This window comes from Trachurus japonicus, chromosome 16 (genome assembly GCF_045865225.1).
Source record: "Trachurus japonicus isolate A0001 chromosome 16, Traja_1.0".
In the NCBI taxonomy this organism is placed as follows: Eukaryota; Metazoa; Chordata; class Actinopteri; order Carangiformes; family Carangidae; genus Trachurus; species Trachurus japonicus.
In genome coordinates, this window is record NC_140922.1 from 10,570,505 (window position 1) to 10,590,075 (window position 19,571).

The window sequence follows — 19,571 nt, forward strand, 5'->3', positions numbered from 1 at the left end:
CTGTTTGTTTTTAATGTGAATTTTTGTATAATGTGAAAAAAAAATCATGTGTACAAAACATTTTATTTCAAAACATGGAAACAAATACAATCTGAGAGGTATTTAAATGTTTACTGTACAAAAAAACTAAAAACAGCGAGATATTAAAGCAGATGTTCGTTTTCGAGCGGTCGTTTTCGCTAATGCTGCGTTCCAGGCAGGCTTTTGAAATCGTAAATTACAGCTTCAAGTCACGACTTACGACTTTGTAGCGCTTCAGGCAACCCACTCGTGTTTTTCCGACCTGTTTTACCGGTGAAAGTCACTATAACGGCCACTCGTAACTTCTGACCCGTGAACTCGTACCAGATCGAACTGGTACCACTTCACGGTCGGAAAAACACGATTTCCTTGAACGCACCATAACAGTCCTCGTCCCTACGTCACCACATTCACTGCGTCCCTTGGCTGCACACACAGCCCTGCATGCCGTTCTCTCTCCTCATTGGATAAAAACTGTAGGATACGATAAATGTTTTCTCCTCGGCTCAGAGCAGAGCAGAGTGACTGACAGACCCGTGTTTCAGTTCAAACACTCTATGTAAGTGATTGCTGTCGGAAGATATAACTATTTAAGACTTATATTAACACAAATATATCACTTACTTCTGCTTTAAAAGGACATGCGTTTCTAAATTATGCTAATATGAATACATTTTACACCTAACATTGTCAAGAATGTATACACAGGTAGCCTTTTGTTTCTGTTTTCAGGGTCTATATTATATTTACAGCATTATGTGGGATGACTGAATAAAATACTACTTAACCTAAACTTTAAACAAATGGTTGAAATCTGATGCTGATGCTGATGATGCTGTTGTTTTTAGAGCAAAGCTTTTTTTTATTCTTAGTTTAATGCTGAATATCCATTTAGGCATTTCATAAAATGTACAAGTCAGTAATATTATTTACAAAGAATAAATCAGTAGTCTGGATATAGAATAAAGAATAGACATCAGTGTAATATCTCACAATCAGTATCTCGTTAAGCTGCCTCTGACTCTCCCGTCTGTGTCCAAGAAGCTCTTTAGCTGTAGATCAAACAAAAACCGATAACCCTGACACAGAATGTGCAGGAGTCACAACAGCAGCTAAGATCAGATATTTGCCTCTGCTTTCTGGAGAATACAACCAGATTACTCCCTTTAACTGTCTGTATGGGACACGTGTGCTGAAAGCCAACTTTGTCCCATGGAGATATATATTTATAATTACAGTAACATTTACAGACGTGCAGCTTTTAGCTCTGATCCATTTTCCCATGTGGTGGCTGGCTGCTTGATTTTGTCGCTGATGGTGGAGAGAGTACAGAGGTCCTCGGGGGGCTCGGGGTCGGGCAGCTGCCAGTGGATGAAAATCAAATATATGAAAGTGCCTAAAACACCTCCAACAGGTGGAGCCAGCAGAGGTACCCAGAACCAGTAGTTGTAACACCTGGAGAGCAGACGTGCAAATTAACAACAGAGAGGATTTAATGAATGTAACAAAAATGTAACTGGAGCCATTTACAGTATGCCTGGGCTGGGTCTCATGAACATAGCCTACATAAAAAAGTGTTATTTTTTCTTTTTCTTTCTTTCTTTCTTTCTTTCTTTCTTTCTTTCTTTCTTTCTTTCTTTCTTTCTTTCTTTCTTTCTTTCTTTCTTTCTTTTTTAACATTTAAAAAAAAAAAAACATTGAATTAAATGTGTATCTAAAAAGTGATGGTGTAACATGCCCAGTGCTGAGGTTTCGGTGCTGAGGCCAGTTAAACATCAGTTGGCTCAGCTGAGCTTATTGGATTTTTTACCAGGTGACCAAAAACACAACTCCAATTGATGATAACATTATGTACGAGTCAGTCATAAAGGTAATATCATGATAGGGCGGTGTGTCAACGACGTGATTCAATGTTTAATTTATAAAGAATCAATCAGTGCAGCTTTAGATTACAGCAGCAAAGTCATGTGACCATATTACTGTAGATCATAAAGAGCAACAAGCTGCATAATGGAGCCAACAACAGGTCATGATCAGATGTTCTCCAACACGCTGACACTTGCGTTGTTCCTTGAAGAAAACAGCCTTCATGTCTGATAACCTCTGACTATATGATTTTCTGACAAAGATAAGGTCAAAGACATGTAACGGCAGAAACATATCTCTTTACAAACATCACCAAATTATTTGAATGAACTCTGTAGCTTTGTTAAGCAGGCTTCAAAATGTTTGATAATATACTTGAGTAACCTGCCTGGAAAATTGTGTGTGTTGAATGCGTTGTATATATAAGATAAGATACTTACGTGAAGACCTCAGGGCCCCAGCCTGCAGTCAGTGTAAAGAGGCGTGGCCCCAAATCCCGAGCTGGATTTATTGCAGCGCCACAGTTGGCTGACATTGACATGGAGATTCCCAGGACAATCACTGCCACTATAGCGGGAATCAGCTCTGAGGGAGCGGGAGTGTTTCTCTTTTCATCCAAACACAGGATGCACAGCATGAGCATGCCGGTGCCGACTACCTAATGAAATATGAACAAGTATACAGCAATAATGAGGAGAGCAGTTGCTGAAGTAATCTCTAAAGTTTACACCAGAACTCCCAACTGACCTGGTCGAGGAAACTTCTCCCCAAAGTCATGTACTCTGAGGGATATGTGGCAAATATAGACGCCGTCTCATTCGGGCCATAAACAGTCAGCATTCCTCCACTAAACTCCATTATAGCATCTGAGAGGGAAATAGAGGGAGAAAAATGTGTGAAACTAATTGTAAACAAATGAGCAAGTTTATAAGAATTGATGGCCTAAGTGTTTAAGATGCCAGAGACACAAACCATAATACACCAGGTAGACGAGCGCTGATGCTACATAAGCACCCAGCAGCTGGGAGAGGCAGTAGGGCAACAGCCTTCCCCAGGGCACCTTGCCCAACACACAGAAACTCAGAGACACAGCTGGGTTCAGATGAGCACCTGCAGAAAGAGAAAGGGGAACGGGAACAGAGGAAGGTAGACATTAAAAATGAATAAGTGTGGGAGAGTGGAAGGTCGTGAAATCGGAGATTATTTGAAGGCAGTGGGTACAAATCAGTCAGAGAGAGAAAACCTTGGAAAGATGAACGATGCTCTGGTGTGCCAGGATTTAATGTGAGAGATCTACAGTTCTCAGATCAGTGGATGTCTACACACAGTAATGGAAAAGTCCTAACTCAGAAAATAACACATAGCTCATGTCTTTTCCTGTATGTTCATCTTTTAAGGGATGACAGTTGAGAGTGTGATATTGTACAGAGTTAAAAGATAATATCACGGAAAATGTTACTGCCTGTTTGTTTCCCCTGTTTTTACCTGTGATGCCCTTGGTTAGGTACATTGCTGACATGACACCCACAGAAAAGGCCATGTTGACTGACAGGAACTGGCCTTTAGTCTCTCTGCTGGTCTTCACCTGGGCTGCAGCAGAGCAGCCAAAGAGCTGCGATAAGGGACAGAGGAAGTGGAAAGTGCCATGAAGAGTCAGGAGGATGGAAACTTCAGAAACATCAAAGGTCAGCTCGAACAGGTACAGGCAAAAATACATGAGCACATCCTGCAATATACCTTTGATTATTTATGTGTCACTGATTAATTATTTATAGGTCAAACTAAAAAGTCACCACAGTCATTTCTGATTGTTAAAATGTAATTAATTTCATACCCTCATGAACTTTGTAATGAGCCTGTTATTTCTTATCTTAATTGTCTTTTAACAATATGTCCCCTCAAAGGAGAAGATTTTACAAATACACACCCACACACACACACGGGCTAAGTCTCATAAAGACCACACCTGCAGAAAGACTTTTACTGATCAGATTTTATGGGTTACAACTCACTAATCAACATTGTTGTATTAGATCTACATCTTTATTGCAGGCTCATAAAACGACAACAATTCATTGATATCTTAAGGCCATCAGATTTTTTGATAATGCTCAATGGAAGAAGGCCTTTATGTATAATCATGTGAACACAATGACACGTACATTCATTTTTATGTCTTATGATGCAAACATTTGGTTTTGTTGTTAGGTTAAATCTTTTTTAGACACATTCCTCTTTTTATTCCTATTATAAAGGTTACTGTAATTGTGGTTTGATTTTCACAGTGATATGTTTAAAAGAGATTGACCAATATAGTTTTGAGGAGATATACACTTTAGCTATCAAGAATAAATCACATCGTCACAATCATTTAATTATAAGAGGTAAAAAAAAAAAAAAAAATACAAAAAAATTACTCTTACTTTTTGGGCAACATGTCTTTATATGCAACATGAGCATTGTGTTTGAAATGAGAAAAAAATAAATGAACTATATTTCACCAGAGTAACTTGAAGTAACAATTTGAATTTCACATGGAGTTGTAAATTTACAAACTGGTGTGTTTCCCAGAGATTCACAACAAAATATACATAATTCATATTACATACATATTACCTATTGTCACCTGCACCCCATACTATGTAAAAACTTTTAAAACCATAAAGTACAAGAAAAAAAAGAAAATGCAAGATAACTATTATTAGTTGTGTTTGACATAAGGTCAGGATCAGAAAAGTGAAAAGTGCAGGATGTCGTGCAGCTCGGTGTCTCTTACCAGCAAGATGAAAGTTCCCAGGAACTCAGCCATACACTCTCGCACCAGGGCATTTCTCACTCTGAATAAACGTAGCTTCAACATGGTAGCCGGCGTTTAACTAAATCCTTTTCATCTCTCCCTGAGCTCTGTCTTTTTTGTCCGACAGACCAGCTGTCTGTGGGTTCGTCCAGAAGCTGATGATTTCACTGACGAAGATGAAAGTGCTAAACTTCCACCTGAGCATCTGAGGCCCTCAGCACTGTAACCAACCTCTGCGCTTCCTCCTCTGCAGCTGGCCAAACACTATTACTCATTTATTGGTTTGTGACATCCCTGGATTGGCTACAATGTGTCTCAGCTGTTAGAGGTTGCTTATATGAACAGAGGCCATAAACATTCAGATTATGTCTTGACAGCACTGACAGAGGGCAATAAGCCCCAGAGTACATGTGTGTGTATAGTATGCACACATATAGTATATAAATGTACAGCAGAAATCTATAGACTCACTTCATGAAACAGTTACAGATGTTTATGACGAATAAACATCTGTGCCCGTTTTCCTTGGCAGCCATCCTATCAAATCAATACCGCCAAAGAGATTTACACCATGACTGCCCTCATCACATCACATGCAAAGTAAATAACTGATGAATATTTGGCATATGTTAATGCCTACTGACAAAGAACCAGTATACTGTACATCAAAAAGAAAATAGAAGCTTAACACTGGTTGCAAAAAATGTGGTTGACAATATTAAAATGGATCTTTTGATTAAAAGAAAAACAAAAAACATTGTGCTATAAATATATGCATTCATGAATATTATTTTGGAGTGAAAAACCACACGTCACCGATTTCATATCCAGCTTGAGCTCGTAGCAGTTTGTGTTTATTAATCAGCAAACTATGCAGAGAGATATTCCTCAAAGTTAAACATAGTTTCCATTAATATCAAAAAATTATCAGTCATTTCATCATAATCACAGACAGCTGTTACACGTGTTTCTTTAAGACAACCATTCTCTAAAACCATCTCTTTCACACAAGGATGTTCTGTGAATGGAGAACGGACAGTGAGGTTGTAAAAACCAGTAAATGATCTCTATGGACACAAGTCCTCAAGGCCGTAGATAAATGTCCATGTAAACAAATCTACATATTATATCATACAGTAACTGCTGTGGTGAAACATTTCTTGGGGAGCGTTGAGCAAGGTGGTTGATAGGGAAGCCCCTCTTATCCCTGGGGAGGCTGGATGTCATCATAACCTCTCTCACTGAACTCTGGACTTTTAATGCATTATGCAAGACAAATAATCACTGCGTAGCTGTAAAGACCTATGTTACTGCTGATAATTTTCAGAGCGGCACATGACTATGGCACCAAAATGAGTTCACATCAGATAAGATACTAACACACAAAGGCCACTTCATAGGCTTAGTCTCTGTAGTGCTGCATCTTTACTGAAAATGCTTTGTTTTGTTTGTTGCTGAAAACAAACTGGTCGGCCACGTTTTTAGTTTGGGGAAATAAAGTAAAAGTGAGGTGATGGTTATCTCTCCACACCCTTAACATGGTATGTGGAAACTGTGAAGCTGCGTGTTTACATGTTATCTAATCACATCTGTCTTTTGAGAGGTGTACCTCTTTGGTGATGTGTAAAAACACCAGATACCTTTACCCTGGAGTTTTCTGGGAACTTGAAAAGATAAAATTATGTTCCTCTATCGCCCTCTGCTGGATGGAATAATAACAAGAATGAATTTGTTAGACTTTATTACGTAAAAAAAAGACAATAAACTGACATGTATTCACAATATGTTACAACATAATGTTTTAATTCACCATTTGCCACATTATTATTTTTAAATGACCGGTAAAAAGTATTTGTATAAAAGCTGCTTTTTTTCATAAATGTATGAGTTATCAGTGCATTTTAATTGTTAAACAGAAATATCCCAGGTCATGAGGTAGATGTAATCCTGTAAAAGAGAGAAGTGAGGAAAATACACACATTTGAGTTTTTCTTTCCTTTTGGGGATTTGTTATAATGACTATATGTAAACAAACTGTTGAAAAATGTCCCACTGAATTCATGTCGTCTTCTTAGCCAAGGCAGACAGTGCTCACCAATGGCTTTTAGTTTCTGGTCCATCGTCATCACTCTGAGCTTTACCGTTTGCAAAGCACTTCCAGTATCCTTATGTTTCCAGATGTTTTAGAGGGCGACGTAGCACCACATCCACTGGGCCGGACGGGAGTTTTCTGATCAAAGTCCAGGCTTCCAGGCGTCTCATGCCCAATACACTCACACCTTCAATCTCCATGACTTCATCACCAGGACACAGCTTGTCAACTGGACCTCCTAAAAGGACAATGCAGAATCATTTAGTAAATGGCTGCAATGAGAGTTTAAAGGGATAGTTCAACATTTTGGCAAATTGGCCCATTGCCATAATTGCTATAGTCATAGCAGTAGGTTCGTTACCTTTAATTGTAGGTGTAAGCTATTTTTAGTACAGCGGAGCGCAGCAGCTGGCTGCTCAGAGCTACGCTATGGAGGCTAACGGAATTTCTTGGTTTCCCTCATCAAACTCATCAAATACAACATCCCAAAACTCCACAGCGCTTTTGTAGACAAGTTGTGACCTGCACAACCACCACGCTATGAGATAATGACGGAACGATACGAAACGGAGCCGTTTTCGAGGTAAATTCATACAAAACCGCTGATGCGCGTTGCGTTCAGGGACAGTTTTTCAGCAAGCAGTCTCCGTATTTACCCTGTATTTACCTCGAAAACTCCGTTTCGTATCGTTCCGTCATTATCTCATAGCGTGGTGGTTGTGCAGGTCACAACTTGTCTACAAAAGCGCTGTGGAGTTTTGGGATGTTGAATTTGATGAGTTTAATGAGGGAAACCAAGAAATTCCCTTAGCCTCCATAGCGTAGCTCTGAGCAGCCAGCTGCTGCGCTCCGCCGTACTGAAAATAGCTTACACCTACAATTAAAGGTAATGAACCTACTGCTATGACTATAGCGATTATGGCAATGGGCCAATTTGCCAAAATGTTGAACTATCCCTTTAAGTGCAAACTGTTCAAATTAAAAGGTCAAACATGTGTAGCACAAAGTGATTAACTCTTCTCTTATGTTTATCTATATAATCGATTTCTTGAATAAACTTAAAGGCACAAGTGCTATTATTTTGCTGAAACAATCAGATAGAAATATTATTGTAATAAAACAGCGAGTTTCATCTAATCTGCACAGTGAAAAGAGTTATTCCTCCTCCATTTCTTTGGAGTAGGGAGCAGCCATTTCTCTGTGGAGATCTGAAATGCTGAGCTTCATTTCTCACCCTGGAAGATCTTCTGTACAGTGAGTGGTCTGTTCCCCAGACTGGAGCCGACGCCTCCCTCCAGACTGAAGCCCAGATCCCTGTTGTTCTTCTCCAGACGCACACACATCTGCTCACCTGAGGAGTGGAAAAACACAGCTCTCACTTTGAACTGCTGCAGGTGTGGGACTAATGTCTTTTCAGAGCTCTGGTGGAGTTAGACGTCTCACCTGTCTCACTGAGCTCAGTCTCTGTTGGTCCTTGATGACTTGTCTGCACTCCAGTCTTAGAGACGTCGTCGAGACCTCCTCTCCTCAGGACCACCACTGCCATCTCACGAGTCTTTGCCCTTCTCAGCACCCTCAGAGCCTCCCAGTGGGCGTAGTTTTGAAACGCCGTGCCGTTGATAGACAAGACCTGGTCCCCTTCCCTTATGGAGCCTTCCTGAGCTGCCACACCTGAGTGAAAGACCTTATGGACCTGAGGTAAAGACATCAACAGACTAATGAAGACACTGAGGAGAACATTTTGATGTCAGGAAAGAGAAGAAAGGAGGTTCAGGTTCTTCCTTACGGTGACTGGCTTGCTCTGGTCCACGCCTCCTGCCACACTAAAGCCCAGTCCCACTCCCACATCTTTATGGAGGACCACCACCTGCACATCATCATAGTCCTGCAAGAGAGATGGCAGCAAAATGAGAAGAAACACATTACAGAAAGCAGGGAAGACAAAAAGACAGAGGGATGATATGCAGTAAAGCTTAGGTCAGTTTGAACCTTGGACTCTAAAGACAGAAGATCCAGAGAAACCTTTGCACTCGGATGAACTCACTTTATTCTTTCAGTGTTTTTTAGCCCTGCGTATTTGTGTTTACACATCTGGCCACGTATTTACACAGACAAACAGAGCATTGTTGCTTTGGGACAAATAATAAGAGATATACTTAAGGAGGTCAAGATAATCAGTTGTAGGTGAAGCCACTTTGAGTTTTAGGAGCATGCAGGTATTTGAATACACCCAGCCACACTATGCCCCAGACTTTGTGGCGTATATGCGTAATTTTGTAATTTGTACTTTTCATGAAACATATTGATTTTTAATGGCTAATTTCATTTGAAAAGGAAACTATGGAACTCATGTCAGGCAAAGGAGGGCCACTGAAATGAAAACGTTAGACAGAGAGAGATTAAACAACCTAACTCATGATAATGATAACTTACTACCAAACACTGAATATACCAAAACAACAGCAAATCATATAAGACGGTGTTTGTACCTGCAGGGTGTTGTCCCCCAGGCTCCTGACGTCCTCCAGGAGCCTGTCAAGCTCCTCAGTGGGCATCACAGACACACAGGAGAGGGCGGACACGTCAGAGCTGAGAGAAGCCGTCCGCCCAGTTACTAGCTGCCATTCATCGCTGTCATTCTCTGACTCATAGTCAACCCCCGCAAAGTTACAAAGATCTGAAAGACTACGGGGAAAGAGAGGAGAGTATTTAAAACAACAACAACAAATCAATTGAATGTATTATTAAACAATACCTTTCATGAGGACCCACCTGACACAGAAGCTCCTCCGATCCGACTGGCTCATGTTACTGGTGATGGTCACCGAAGACTCTCCAGAGTCTGAATCATAGTTTGAATCCTCATCCTTCTGCGTGCTGTCATCATCGTCATCATCATCTTCATTGTCATACCAGACTTTCACATCTGACTTCAAGCCGGCAACCCAAGCATCCAGGTCCAGTAACTGTTTCTTCCCCTTCTGGTTGGCTGTCTTGACGTTCGGAGAGATGAGATCTGGGAGGTTGCTGTGGGAGGAGGTGGCGAGGGGACGTGGGAGAGGTGAAGAGTCTGGATCGTGAGTTTTGGCCTCTTGTGTGACGACAGAAGGTCTGTTGTGTCCGTGTGCAGCAGGAGAGGTGTTTTCCAGCGGTGTGGAAGGTGAATGAAAGGGGGAGTGGTCAGGGGTATTTGTTGGAGTCTTGTCATCATCGCTAACAGGTGACATAATCACAGTAGGTGTGATCTTCTGCACGCTGGTGGAGGTACGATTGGGATTGGACGGTAGTGAGGACGGTAGTGAGGACGGTGTACTGTTGACTGGTGTATTTCTCTCCATTGATTCCTCTGGGCTTGAGAGTTTGGAGAAATCTGTCTCGTCTATGTAAAAGTTTCCACGTCTTCCTTGAGCTCCTCCGTTTAGAGGGATTTCGAGCGTGCCTTTGAGTCTGGAATATTTACCAAAATCTTCGTTGCAGTCGTTACTTTTCCCTCCACTGTCAGTCGAATCTTTCCCTGCTTCGTCTTTCCCCCTCGATCTCAGTCCGACCTCGTCCAGCGACTGAGACCTTTCTGATACGGCCTTCTTTCCTGATGCTGTCACTTTCTCTTCACCTATGTCTCCTCCTTCTCTCATCCCCACCCACTTGTCCTTCAATCCACCTATTGCTTTTGCTGACCCACTCTTCTTCACTCCATCATGGCCTTTGTTCAGTTGTGTTGGCACAGACATGGCTCTTCTGTGCATCAGGGCCTGTCCTGTTGCTAAACCTTGAGCTCTCTGTGACAGAGCCTCAAACTGACTGATCTTATTTCTCACACTGGCTGCAGAGGGCATCTCTGAGCGCTTCTTTCTCTCTGTTGTTTTCAGTGTACTATTCTTTGGATTTGACTCAAACACATCATCAGTGCCACCACCCTTCATTTCATCTGTTTCTTTTGCCCAATTCATTCCATTCGTCTCAGCCTTGGCCCTAATCTCTCTAATATTAGCTGCTTTGGTGTTCCTGCTCCTCGCTCTATCCAGAGACGTTGTGCCCACTTCTGTGAACCCTTTCCGCCAGTTCGCCCCACCGTCCTCTGGATGACTGCCCTGGATCTTCCCCTGGCACTCGTCTCCTGACAATCTCCTGCTTCTCCCTGGTGAAAATGTCTCAGAAACTGTCTGAGATGCCCAGGTGATTGATTTCTTGCTTCTTTCTCTGGGCAGAGTTGCCCCTGCAGCCCTCTCGTACGACCTCGGAGAGTCTACGGTTGCTACGGGATCCTTCATTTTGCTGCAGCTCTCATCTTTTCCAACACCAGCAGACCCATACAGTTTCTCTATACGTTCCAGTATACTCTGACCTCCTGTGGGCTCATCTGAACCTGATCGGGACCTGAACCTGGAGGGGAGAGAGCAGCCCCTAGTTGTCCTGTCCAAAGTCTGGCTCATGTATCTTCCTGGGCTCCTGTCTCTAATCACGTCTCTTGTACCTGCAGAGTTATAGGTCTGTCGTCTTGAAAACGTCACCCTGCCACTCACACCTTCAGATGCTGACTGTCTTTCATCCAAGGCTCCGATCTGTTTTTTGAAATCCTCTCCTCCTTTGTCAGCTTTGATACTTGCTGTTCTCAAATCTAAACTCTTACTTCTACTTTGCCAGTTGGATCTCCTGCTCTCTGCACTGCCCAGGCTTTCAAATGCAGGGTTTTCACTTCTACCAGTGCCTGTGGTCATTTTGTCTCCTATGCCATTCTGGTTGGGCTTGGGGGACTTTTCATGACTTGACTTCTCCTCACATTGACCTACAACACTGCTGCGACACGCATTCCTGGCCTGATATCCTGCAACTCTGTCCTCCTCCTCCTCATTTGTACCATTTGTGTTTGTGCCATATCTCTCTCTTTTCACAACTTCTTCTGTGTCTTCCCTCTCCTTCACAGGAAAACTTTTTGCACCCCTAACACCTGGCCTGCGAGTGAGACTGTAGGATGGAGAGTTAGCTGAGCGGACAGTGAAGAGTGTTCCCGTCCTCTGTTTGTTGGGCTCAGTCACTGGAGTAGGAAGCAAGTCCATTGTCTAAGAGTAAACAAAGTTAATGACCTCCTGTCAAGAGCCAAATCCCAAAAAGAGAGAGGAAGAGTGAACTTGATATTTAAGCGATTCCAAGCAACTGTCTTTTAGAGAGCACTTTGGAAGCAGTTCATGTGAAAGCTGCACTTGAGAGACTGTAAAAGACACAGCTGCAGACCTCTCATTAGTTTCTTGCACAGAAACAAATAATGGATTAAAAAGTTTGATATCTTATGTGATGCTGCCGATGGTCCTGTGGTCTAGACGTGATAACGCTCCTTGGCTCCTCTTCCTTGCCTTCTTGTCGAGTCTTCAGTTCCCCAGCACGACCTCAGCACACAGCTCCCATCGCCTGCCAAGAATAAAAATGTACAAATTTCCATCCTCAAAACAGGATTGGGCTGGAATGTTGTGATATGTGGATTGCGGTGACTCTGGCTGCTCAAAATGGTCAAGCAGAATCACAGAGTGGTGGAGGACAATGAGCACAATATGCTACAGTGAAGCATGCAGTTTGATGGTGAGAGGAGTGGATATGAAAATCATGAATAAAAAAAGGGAAACAATAGAACAAAAGAGAGAGAAACAAAAACACAACATCATGCTCACTCCAAACCCCTGTCAGTTATGTCACTCTCTCTTCCTAACCCCCACCCCCCCACCCCCCCCTCCCCATTGACTCAATAAGTCCATTCACAGGACTCAGACAGTCCTCTCTGCTGTACTACACACGTATCATGCTGTTTACACAAGCAACATACTCATGACTCCTTGTCAGCCTGAACCAAAAACTGGAAAAACTCACCTAACAACAATCCACTTAGCAAAAACAATGTATTAAAGTGGCACATTCAGTCTCTGTGCAGTGTGTATCGGCTGCAATGAGTCAAAGAAAGGCAGGGACTGATTGAAACCTTGTAACAGTGGATTCAGGTGAAATGATCAGATAAGATGGCCAAAGATGAGGATAATGTTATACTTTCATTTACATACAGCCTAGTGGAGGAAAGATAATGTTACTGATGGACAATGGCTCATCAGGGTTATCTGACTTTACAACCCCACACACACACACACACCAATGAAACTCTCTTTGATCATTCATCAAGTCAGAATTGGGATCCAATCACTTCTATTGACATTAAATATAAACACTGTCAGATGTTGGGTTTCTGCACAAACATAACAGGACAAGGGAACTGGAAGCCTGGATACGCTGTATAATTATGTGAGGTTGCTTTTGGCGTTTTTATGAAATCTAGGTTACAATGTGTAACTTGGTTAGACTGTCTCTGTGGTGCTTTCAAATACAGGTGAGTCTGAGTGTCAGCTTACAGAAACACCTGTTCTTCTAGCCTACAAAGCCTCCCATCTGGGTAACCTGGGCAACACGGCCCGTTTACTTTGAACTCCAACTCAACAGCAAGAAATACACAAATGTGTCCAGACATCATTAGAAAATACAAACTCTAATTCCAAATGAGCTCTTTGATTCATCCACAAATTAACAAACACATGCACCTTACCTTCTGTAAGAGCTACCGCTGTCCCAGACCATTGTGTTGACACTCGGTCATAACGCAGGCAGCGCTCAGTAATGACATCAGCTCCTAACTCCTCTCTCTCCGTCTCTCACTCCATCAGCTTTGCATGATGGACTGTGTACAGTGACGCAAACCTGCCACACTGGTTTGTCCTCTTGTCCTCTCTCTCTCTCCCTCTCTCTCTCTCTGTGTCTCTCTCCTCCCCCTCCCATTGTTGTTTTCTCCCTTTTTTTCGTCTTCTCACAGGGTAGCATTCCTGACTCCAGTTCAATGTGTCACCCATTAAACGTCTCAACAGGGAGTGAACACACACACATACACACACACACCTTTCTACACTATGTGACATCATCAGCATTTCATACCTCGAGGGAGAAGAGACACGGTTTAGATAAACTGTGTGAAACAGAGCAAAGATGACATTTCCCAACACAGGCTTATATTATCGCACCACCTCAGGCAAACCTCAGTCTAATCATTTGGGCTGAGCAGGTATCAAAATACATAATAACAGAGCACCTTTAATTGGGACCAGAGACCACAAAGAGCTCACATAGACTCAGAAATACCAACAGGGATAAATGTTGTTAAAAGTACACCTCTCGTATGACATATGTTCTACAAAACAGAGCTACGGTGCAAACAACACTTGTTGAGAGTCTGAGGGAATGTAATGCCAAGTAAAGGGCAAAAGTATGCGGACTACAGTAAAAGAAGAATAAGTATTGTTTATGGGAAAACCGAATCCACCCTGGACGGACAGGTTTCCTTTAACATCTGGCCAGGGACAGCGGATGAAAATGAGCATTCAGTCACTTACAGTTTCTCTTATACTGTTGCATTGTCCAAAAACAGAGTGGGAAGGTGAACAAACAAACACTGAATCATAAGGAAAAGCTGATTTGAAAGCCAATGTGGATATTTAGTAAAATAATAATGAAATAAATCAAAGTAGGCTACTTACTGTTTTTAGTTGTCATGTGCAGGCTCATCTTCTACAGTGACGGCTGCTTGTTTGCATGCACCTGCTACTGTCTTCCGTTGAGACAGAGGAAACTGTGGTTACCACACGCACTGCAGTGCTAAATAAGAGATGTCCTGTTGTCTGCCTGTGTGCGCTTGTCAAAAGTCAAAAGCAGACACTCTCACCCACAGCCAAGTCTGAGAGTCCTGAGGGTCCAATCAATGTTCAGGCTCACAGACAGAGGACGAGTAGGTTGCATGGTCCTCTCAGGACAGAGATAAGTGTGTGAGTAGGGGGTAAAAAGCTCCAGCTCTGCTCCACAGACACCCACCCTTGTTCCATGCAGAAGAATGGACTCAGTGTGTCTGCAGGATGTATGCAAATGAGTGTCTCGCTCACACAGACACACATCTGGTACATGTAGGATTTAGAACAAATCATGTGAGGCAATTTAGTTTCAAGAAAACAGACTTTTTTTTTAAAGTGAAATTTGGCAATTAACAGTTTTTACAGTCTTTAAATATCTGAGTGTCACATGATCCACTGACCTTTACTCTCTGTCAATGTAGGCTACTCTTTGTTTATCAGTACTGCTTGTTGTTTTGTTTGTTTGCTTGCTGAATCGCCGTGAAGTGAAGTCACCGTGAGCAGCAGCAGAGGGCACAATACACCAGAGCAGCGTCAGGCCTGACGTCACCGGCCCCGTACCGGTCACGTGACTACCGCGGAAGTCAACAAACCAGGCGGTGACATGCAGCGGCAGAAACAGCACTTTACTCAACTTCCCCGTTTTGTCGCGTCTGTGGTTTGAACGGTCACTTCATGTGTTTTGTAAACGACTGCGTGTGTGTGACAGACTCTCGGCCGGACTCTGAGCAGCAGCCGTCGTGTCGCTGGCGTCGTGGTTTGTGAGTTTGCGGGAAAAGGCTCGGTGTCAAAATGCGGAATGACTCTCTGCTGTCAAGCATCAATGTGGTGCTGGTGATGGCTTACGGAAGCCTGGTGAGTCCGCTACACTTCGACAGCGATCATTTTGTTCTAATTTCAATGGGTACATCCAGTTGAAACTTAAACACACGATAACCACAAACTAGATGTGAGTTAAAGAGCTCGACAGACAAAGTGTCAGTTGACCAGGAGCTGGTTTGAACCAGTATTGGTATGTTAACTGCTGTTTTAAAGTGCCACTGACTGGATAAATTGCTGCACTTACACACACAAGTGCCAAACACACAAACACCCTATGTTAGCACATATTTTAAATGCCTCTTAGGCTCACACACACATCACATCATTAAAACACAACACTGTCTACAACATATTTATGTCCTTTGGTTAGCTACCTGCCAAACTAAGGTTACTTCGATTTAAGTGCTGCTTTCAAGCAACATAGGCCTACGTGTAACTTCCTTATTGCTGAAAATTGATAATTGCTTGTTCAGTTTAAGTGATGTGATGATGACATATTTAATGTTTGTTGTGGATAATGAACAGAAATAGTAAACTGTGAAGTAAAGACACAGGCGTCATTTTCCAAAATGTGAATACAGGAATGATTGTAGTGCAAGGTCATTCTTTATATTTCATTATGCATATGTTAAGTAATACAGTGCTCTGGGTTAATAAATAAAAGTTTCCAAAGGAAACTTACTCTACATCAGTGGTTCCCTTCCCAACCTGTTTTGTCTGGTGTACCCTGAGCCTACCCCCTCACTCATACTGTAGCCTACCTGTTGATGATTCCCCAAAAGTGGTCATATGAAATGTAACACAACTGAGTATGAAATGAAAATCATTTTATTTTCTCTCTTTAATTTGTGCAAAGACATTTTACTTATTGTATTGTATTTTAAATAATAATTCTCCTTAATTTTTGTTCTTTTGAACTCAAACTAAACATAAATAAGAGTTTGTCTGCCTTCAAAGTAAAATTAAAAAATGAATCACAATCAACCTGCCTTTGTTCTATTAAACTCTTACAATATTCATAATAACATTTAACGTTCAGCTCCCCTGAACCCTCTCCTGAGTCCAGAGCAACAGTAACTGGACGTTTGAGCCATTTATCAGTGTTTGGCGCGGCCTTGGCAGCATGTGTCTTCACAGAGTTGTGCCACCAGTTATTGTCTCCCTAGGACGCTAGTTGTGGCGCGCATGTCTCATTTTAGTAATGGGTTTATGAAATGACAGGGAATATTTACTTATAATCTTGGAAGTAAATTAATAAATGTTTCCCCTTTCCCCGTGCAATGTGCTCATGCATCCCTAGACGTACACGTACCCTTGGTTGGGAACCACTGCTCTACATCATTTAAAATTCAGATTTTCATGTAAATTTATTTCTTTATTTCTTGTTTCATAATACTCCATCAACCATTGTAAAGATGATGATGATGATTTTGAAATGAATTTGGGGTTACATATCAGTGCCATGAGCACATCTAAGATGGCATGAGTTAATGTTACGACAGCAAATATATGGACCCTGTTGTAATGGTTGGTTTTTAAAAAGAAAGGAATTTTTGCCTTTGGTGTTGGGTGTACTGTGTTAACTTCACAGTGGACTTAACAATTCTTTCAAATCTTCTTTTCTTCAATTCTTTTATTCAGTTTTTTCTTTTTACTTATATGTCCAATTATTATTTGTGTAATTTGTATCCTGTTAACCAAACCTTAATCAAAAATGTGTGTGCATGTGGAGTTACTGTATAGAATATAAACAAGGTGTTATGTAATTCTTGTCTCTTCTCTAGGTGTTTGTTTTACTGTTCATCTTTGTCAAAAGACAAATCATGCGGTTTGCCATGAAGTCCAGGAGAGGACCACACGTTCCCCTTGGTCACAATGCACCTAAAGTAAGTCAGACACCATAAACCATATAATTATGATTTTGTTATATTATTTTCTGTATGTGTTTGTTGAAGCATTGTGTCTGCATACTTTAGGAGCTGAGACAAGAAATTGAAGCCAAACTGTGCCAGGTTCAGAAAATCCACTTTGAGCCTCGCCTGCTGTCCCCAGATGATGACCGACTGAAGCAGAGAGAACAGACTGGTTTGAGCAACACACAAACACACTCTCTCTATTCCTGAAACTGTGCATGAGTTGCTTTTATACCAGTGTGTTTGTTTGTGTTCTGCAGGGTCCTATGACTACCTGTACAGGATGAGAGCCCTGGATGCCATCAGGGACACTGGTAAAAAAAACTTTGCTGTCACTATTTGCTTTTGTTTTGCCATGAGAGCACTTGAATCCCTGTTCACTCTCACAGTGCCATCTGTCCTTTCTGTCAAAAGATCTCCCCTTCCGTGAACTGGGTGGGACGTCCACTGCTGTGACGGGAAAAAGATTTCGGACATGGCTTCTGCAGCTACGAAATTCCCACTGCATGTTTCGAGACAACCAAAGCTCCCTTGTTGACACGGTGCTGGATGGGTACAATAAAGCCCGCCACGGGTCCGAGGTCAGCACTGCTGTGTGTTTGTGTACCACAGGAACTCAGTAAATCAATATTTTCATTTACAATCCCAATAAACACAATAGTTTTAGGTATTTATTATGTATTATTGTGTAGTTCAGTGCCACCAACACCCTAGAATTTGCATATGTATTGCTGGAATGTAATGCTTATATAGTAAGCTTGTGAATGAAATGATTATGTAATATACATTGAAGTTGATATGCATCAAAATGTACATTGTCTTTGCTTATCGAAGCATGTCTGTTTTCTGACTCTTTCACTGTCTTTGTCTGTAGGCTTTTGGTGAAGCAGAGTTTATAAAATACCAGGAAGCTCTAACTGAACTGGCCTCTGTGTGAGTAAACACTACACAAACACAAGGTCCAAGCGCTCTCTTGCAGCTCTCCGTTTCAGCTAATCCCAATGTGGAATGTTAATTATACACTGTGGACAATCTGTTTCTCCCTTTGGTGTTTCAGTGTGAAGTCTCACAGCAGTAGCAGCAGCACTCCGAGCCAGCACCACCAGTCTGCAGCCAAAGACCTGACCAGTACCACAGATCCTGCGAGCTCCTGCTCCTCCCCCACCCAAACCACCTACCTCATATCCACAATGCAGCAGCGCAGCAAGAGGCCCAGACACTTCCTGGAGCTGAAGAACTTCAAAGACAACTACAACACTCTGGACAGCACGCTCTGAAAGTCTGTGACGCTCGTCCAAAGGAAAGGTCAAGAGCAAGGTAGCGCTGCCAGTGATTAAAGTGCCTGTGGATGGTGACAGCTTCACTGTCACCACTCACCAGTTTTAGAGTAAAGTAACAAATACACTGCCTTTATATGCTAACACACATTGCCTGTTTACAGTATAGTGCATATCAAACTACTGGCACAGTACTCCTTACCTAAGTGTAGCTTAAGAATATATCCTGTATCACTGCATGTATGATTGCTATGTGTGGGTAGAAAAATGACTTAAGTAAGTTACTACTGTATGGTAAAGTATGGTTGATTTGACCAAAAGAAACCCAGAGCTACGTGGCTATGCAATAGCATCCGACAATCAGTATTTATTGAACAACGTAAAGGCCTATGCACACTTGTTGAAATTATCCAGCTGTATGTAAACATGCTGATAGTTACTGTTCTTAGTACTAGTGTAAGTGGTAGCTTCACACTGAGAAAAACGCACTGTTTATGTCACTTCTGTTTACATTTATGTTTGTCTCTACTGCTCATACGTTACTGTGAATCCTTTTTTTTTTTAAAGCCTTAAATGTTTCTTTTACAGAAGCCATTGATGAATCGATTTGATTTGAAGCCATACTTGATTTGATTAATTCTGATGATTAAGAGCTCTTTTATTGTAATAATTTCTCTCAGTGCAATGTAATTAATTTAACATTATTAAAGTATTGCCTTAATGTATTCTAAATGAGAGGTATTGAATTTGAGGTAGGCTTTTACTTGTTCTAATGTCAGACGTGGACTGCCTATAAGCCGGGTCTGTTTCATTTGCTATTCAGGGTTTTGATGGAGGCATTGTAATGCCTGAGTGATTTTATTTTCTGTGGTGCTAACTGTTCAATTTTGCCATCCAAATAAAACAGTGACATACAGTCGAGTTGCTGTGCAGTGTTTTTAGTTTACCACATTATTGTAATTTGTTGTGTGTCCAGCAGAGGGCGCTCCCCTCATAGTAATCCCCCAGTTTGAGTCAGTGAAATGAAGCAGTTTTAATTTCAGTAATTTATTCTGAGAGCCACAAGCACAGATA

At 41.8% G+C, this 19,571-nt stretch overlaps 3 protein-coding genes across 4 annotated transcripts; 1 reads left to right on the forward strand and 2 right to left on the reverse strand.

The window, feature by feature from the left end:
- Positions 1-891: 891 nt before the first annotated feature.
- On the reverse strand, positions 892-4,890 carry aqp10a (aquaporin 10a). The gene is made up of 6 exons (XM_085801261.1): positions 4,664-4,890; positions 3,373-3,499; positions 2,860-2,997; positions 2,635-2,753; positions 2,328-2,545; positions 892-1,476 (listed from the first exon to the last, which is right to left on the reverse strand). The coding sequence occupies exons 1-6, from the start codon at positions 4,745-4,747 to the stop codon at positions 1,266-1,268; spliced, it is 897 nt and encodes a 298-aa protein (XP_085657387.1). The 5' UTR covers positions 4,748-4,890; the 3' UTR covers positions 892-1,265.
- Positions 4,891-6,433: 1,543 nt separating this feature from the next.
- On the reverse strand, positions 6,434-15,002 carry LOC146971776 (uncharacterized). Of its 2 annotated transcripts, none has more exons than XM_085801260.1 (7): positions 14,339-15,002; positions 9,549-12,182; positions 9,266-9,461; positions 8,563-8,661; positions 8,220-8,469; positions 8,011-8,127; positions 6,434-7,014 (listed from the first exon to the last, which is right to left on the reverse strand). In XM_085801260.1, exons 2-7 carry the CDS (start codon positions 11,831-11,833, stop codon positions 6,851-6,853), a joined length of 3,111 nt encoding a protein of 1,036 aa, XP_085657386.1. In that variant the 5' UTR covers positions 11,834-12,182; positions 14,339-15,002; the 3' UTR covers positions 6,434-6,850. The 2 variants fall into 2 exon arrangements, with proteins under 2 accessions (XP_085657386.1, XP_085657385.1); XM_085801259.1 differs by lacking the exon at positions 14,339-15,002 and adding an exon at positions 13,357-13,508.
- Positions 15,003-15,079: 77 nt separating this feature from the next.
- Positions 15,080-19,416, forward strand: ltap1 (lipid transport auxiliary protein 1). Its single transcript, XM_085801264.1, has 7 exons — positions 15,080-15,340; positions 17,092-17,193; positions 17,284-17,392; positions 17,481-17,534; positions 17,635-17,801; positions 18,095-18,153; positions 18,278-19,416. Exons 1-7 carry the CDS (start codon positions 15,278-15,280, stop codon positions 18,495-18,497), a joined length of 774 nt encoding a protein of 257 aa, XP_085657390.1. The 5' UTR covers positions 15,080-15,277; the 3' UTR covers positions 18,498-19,416.
- Positions 19,417-19,571: the final 155 nt, after the last annotated feature.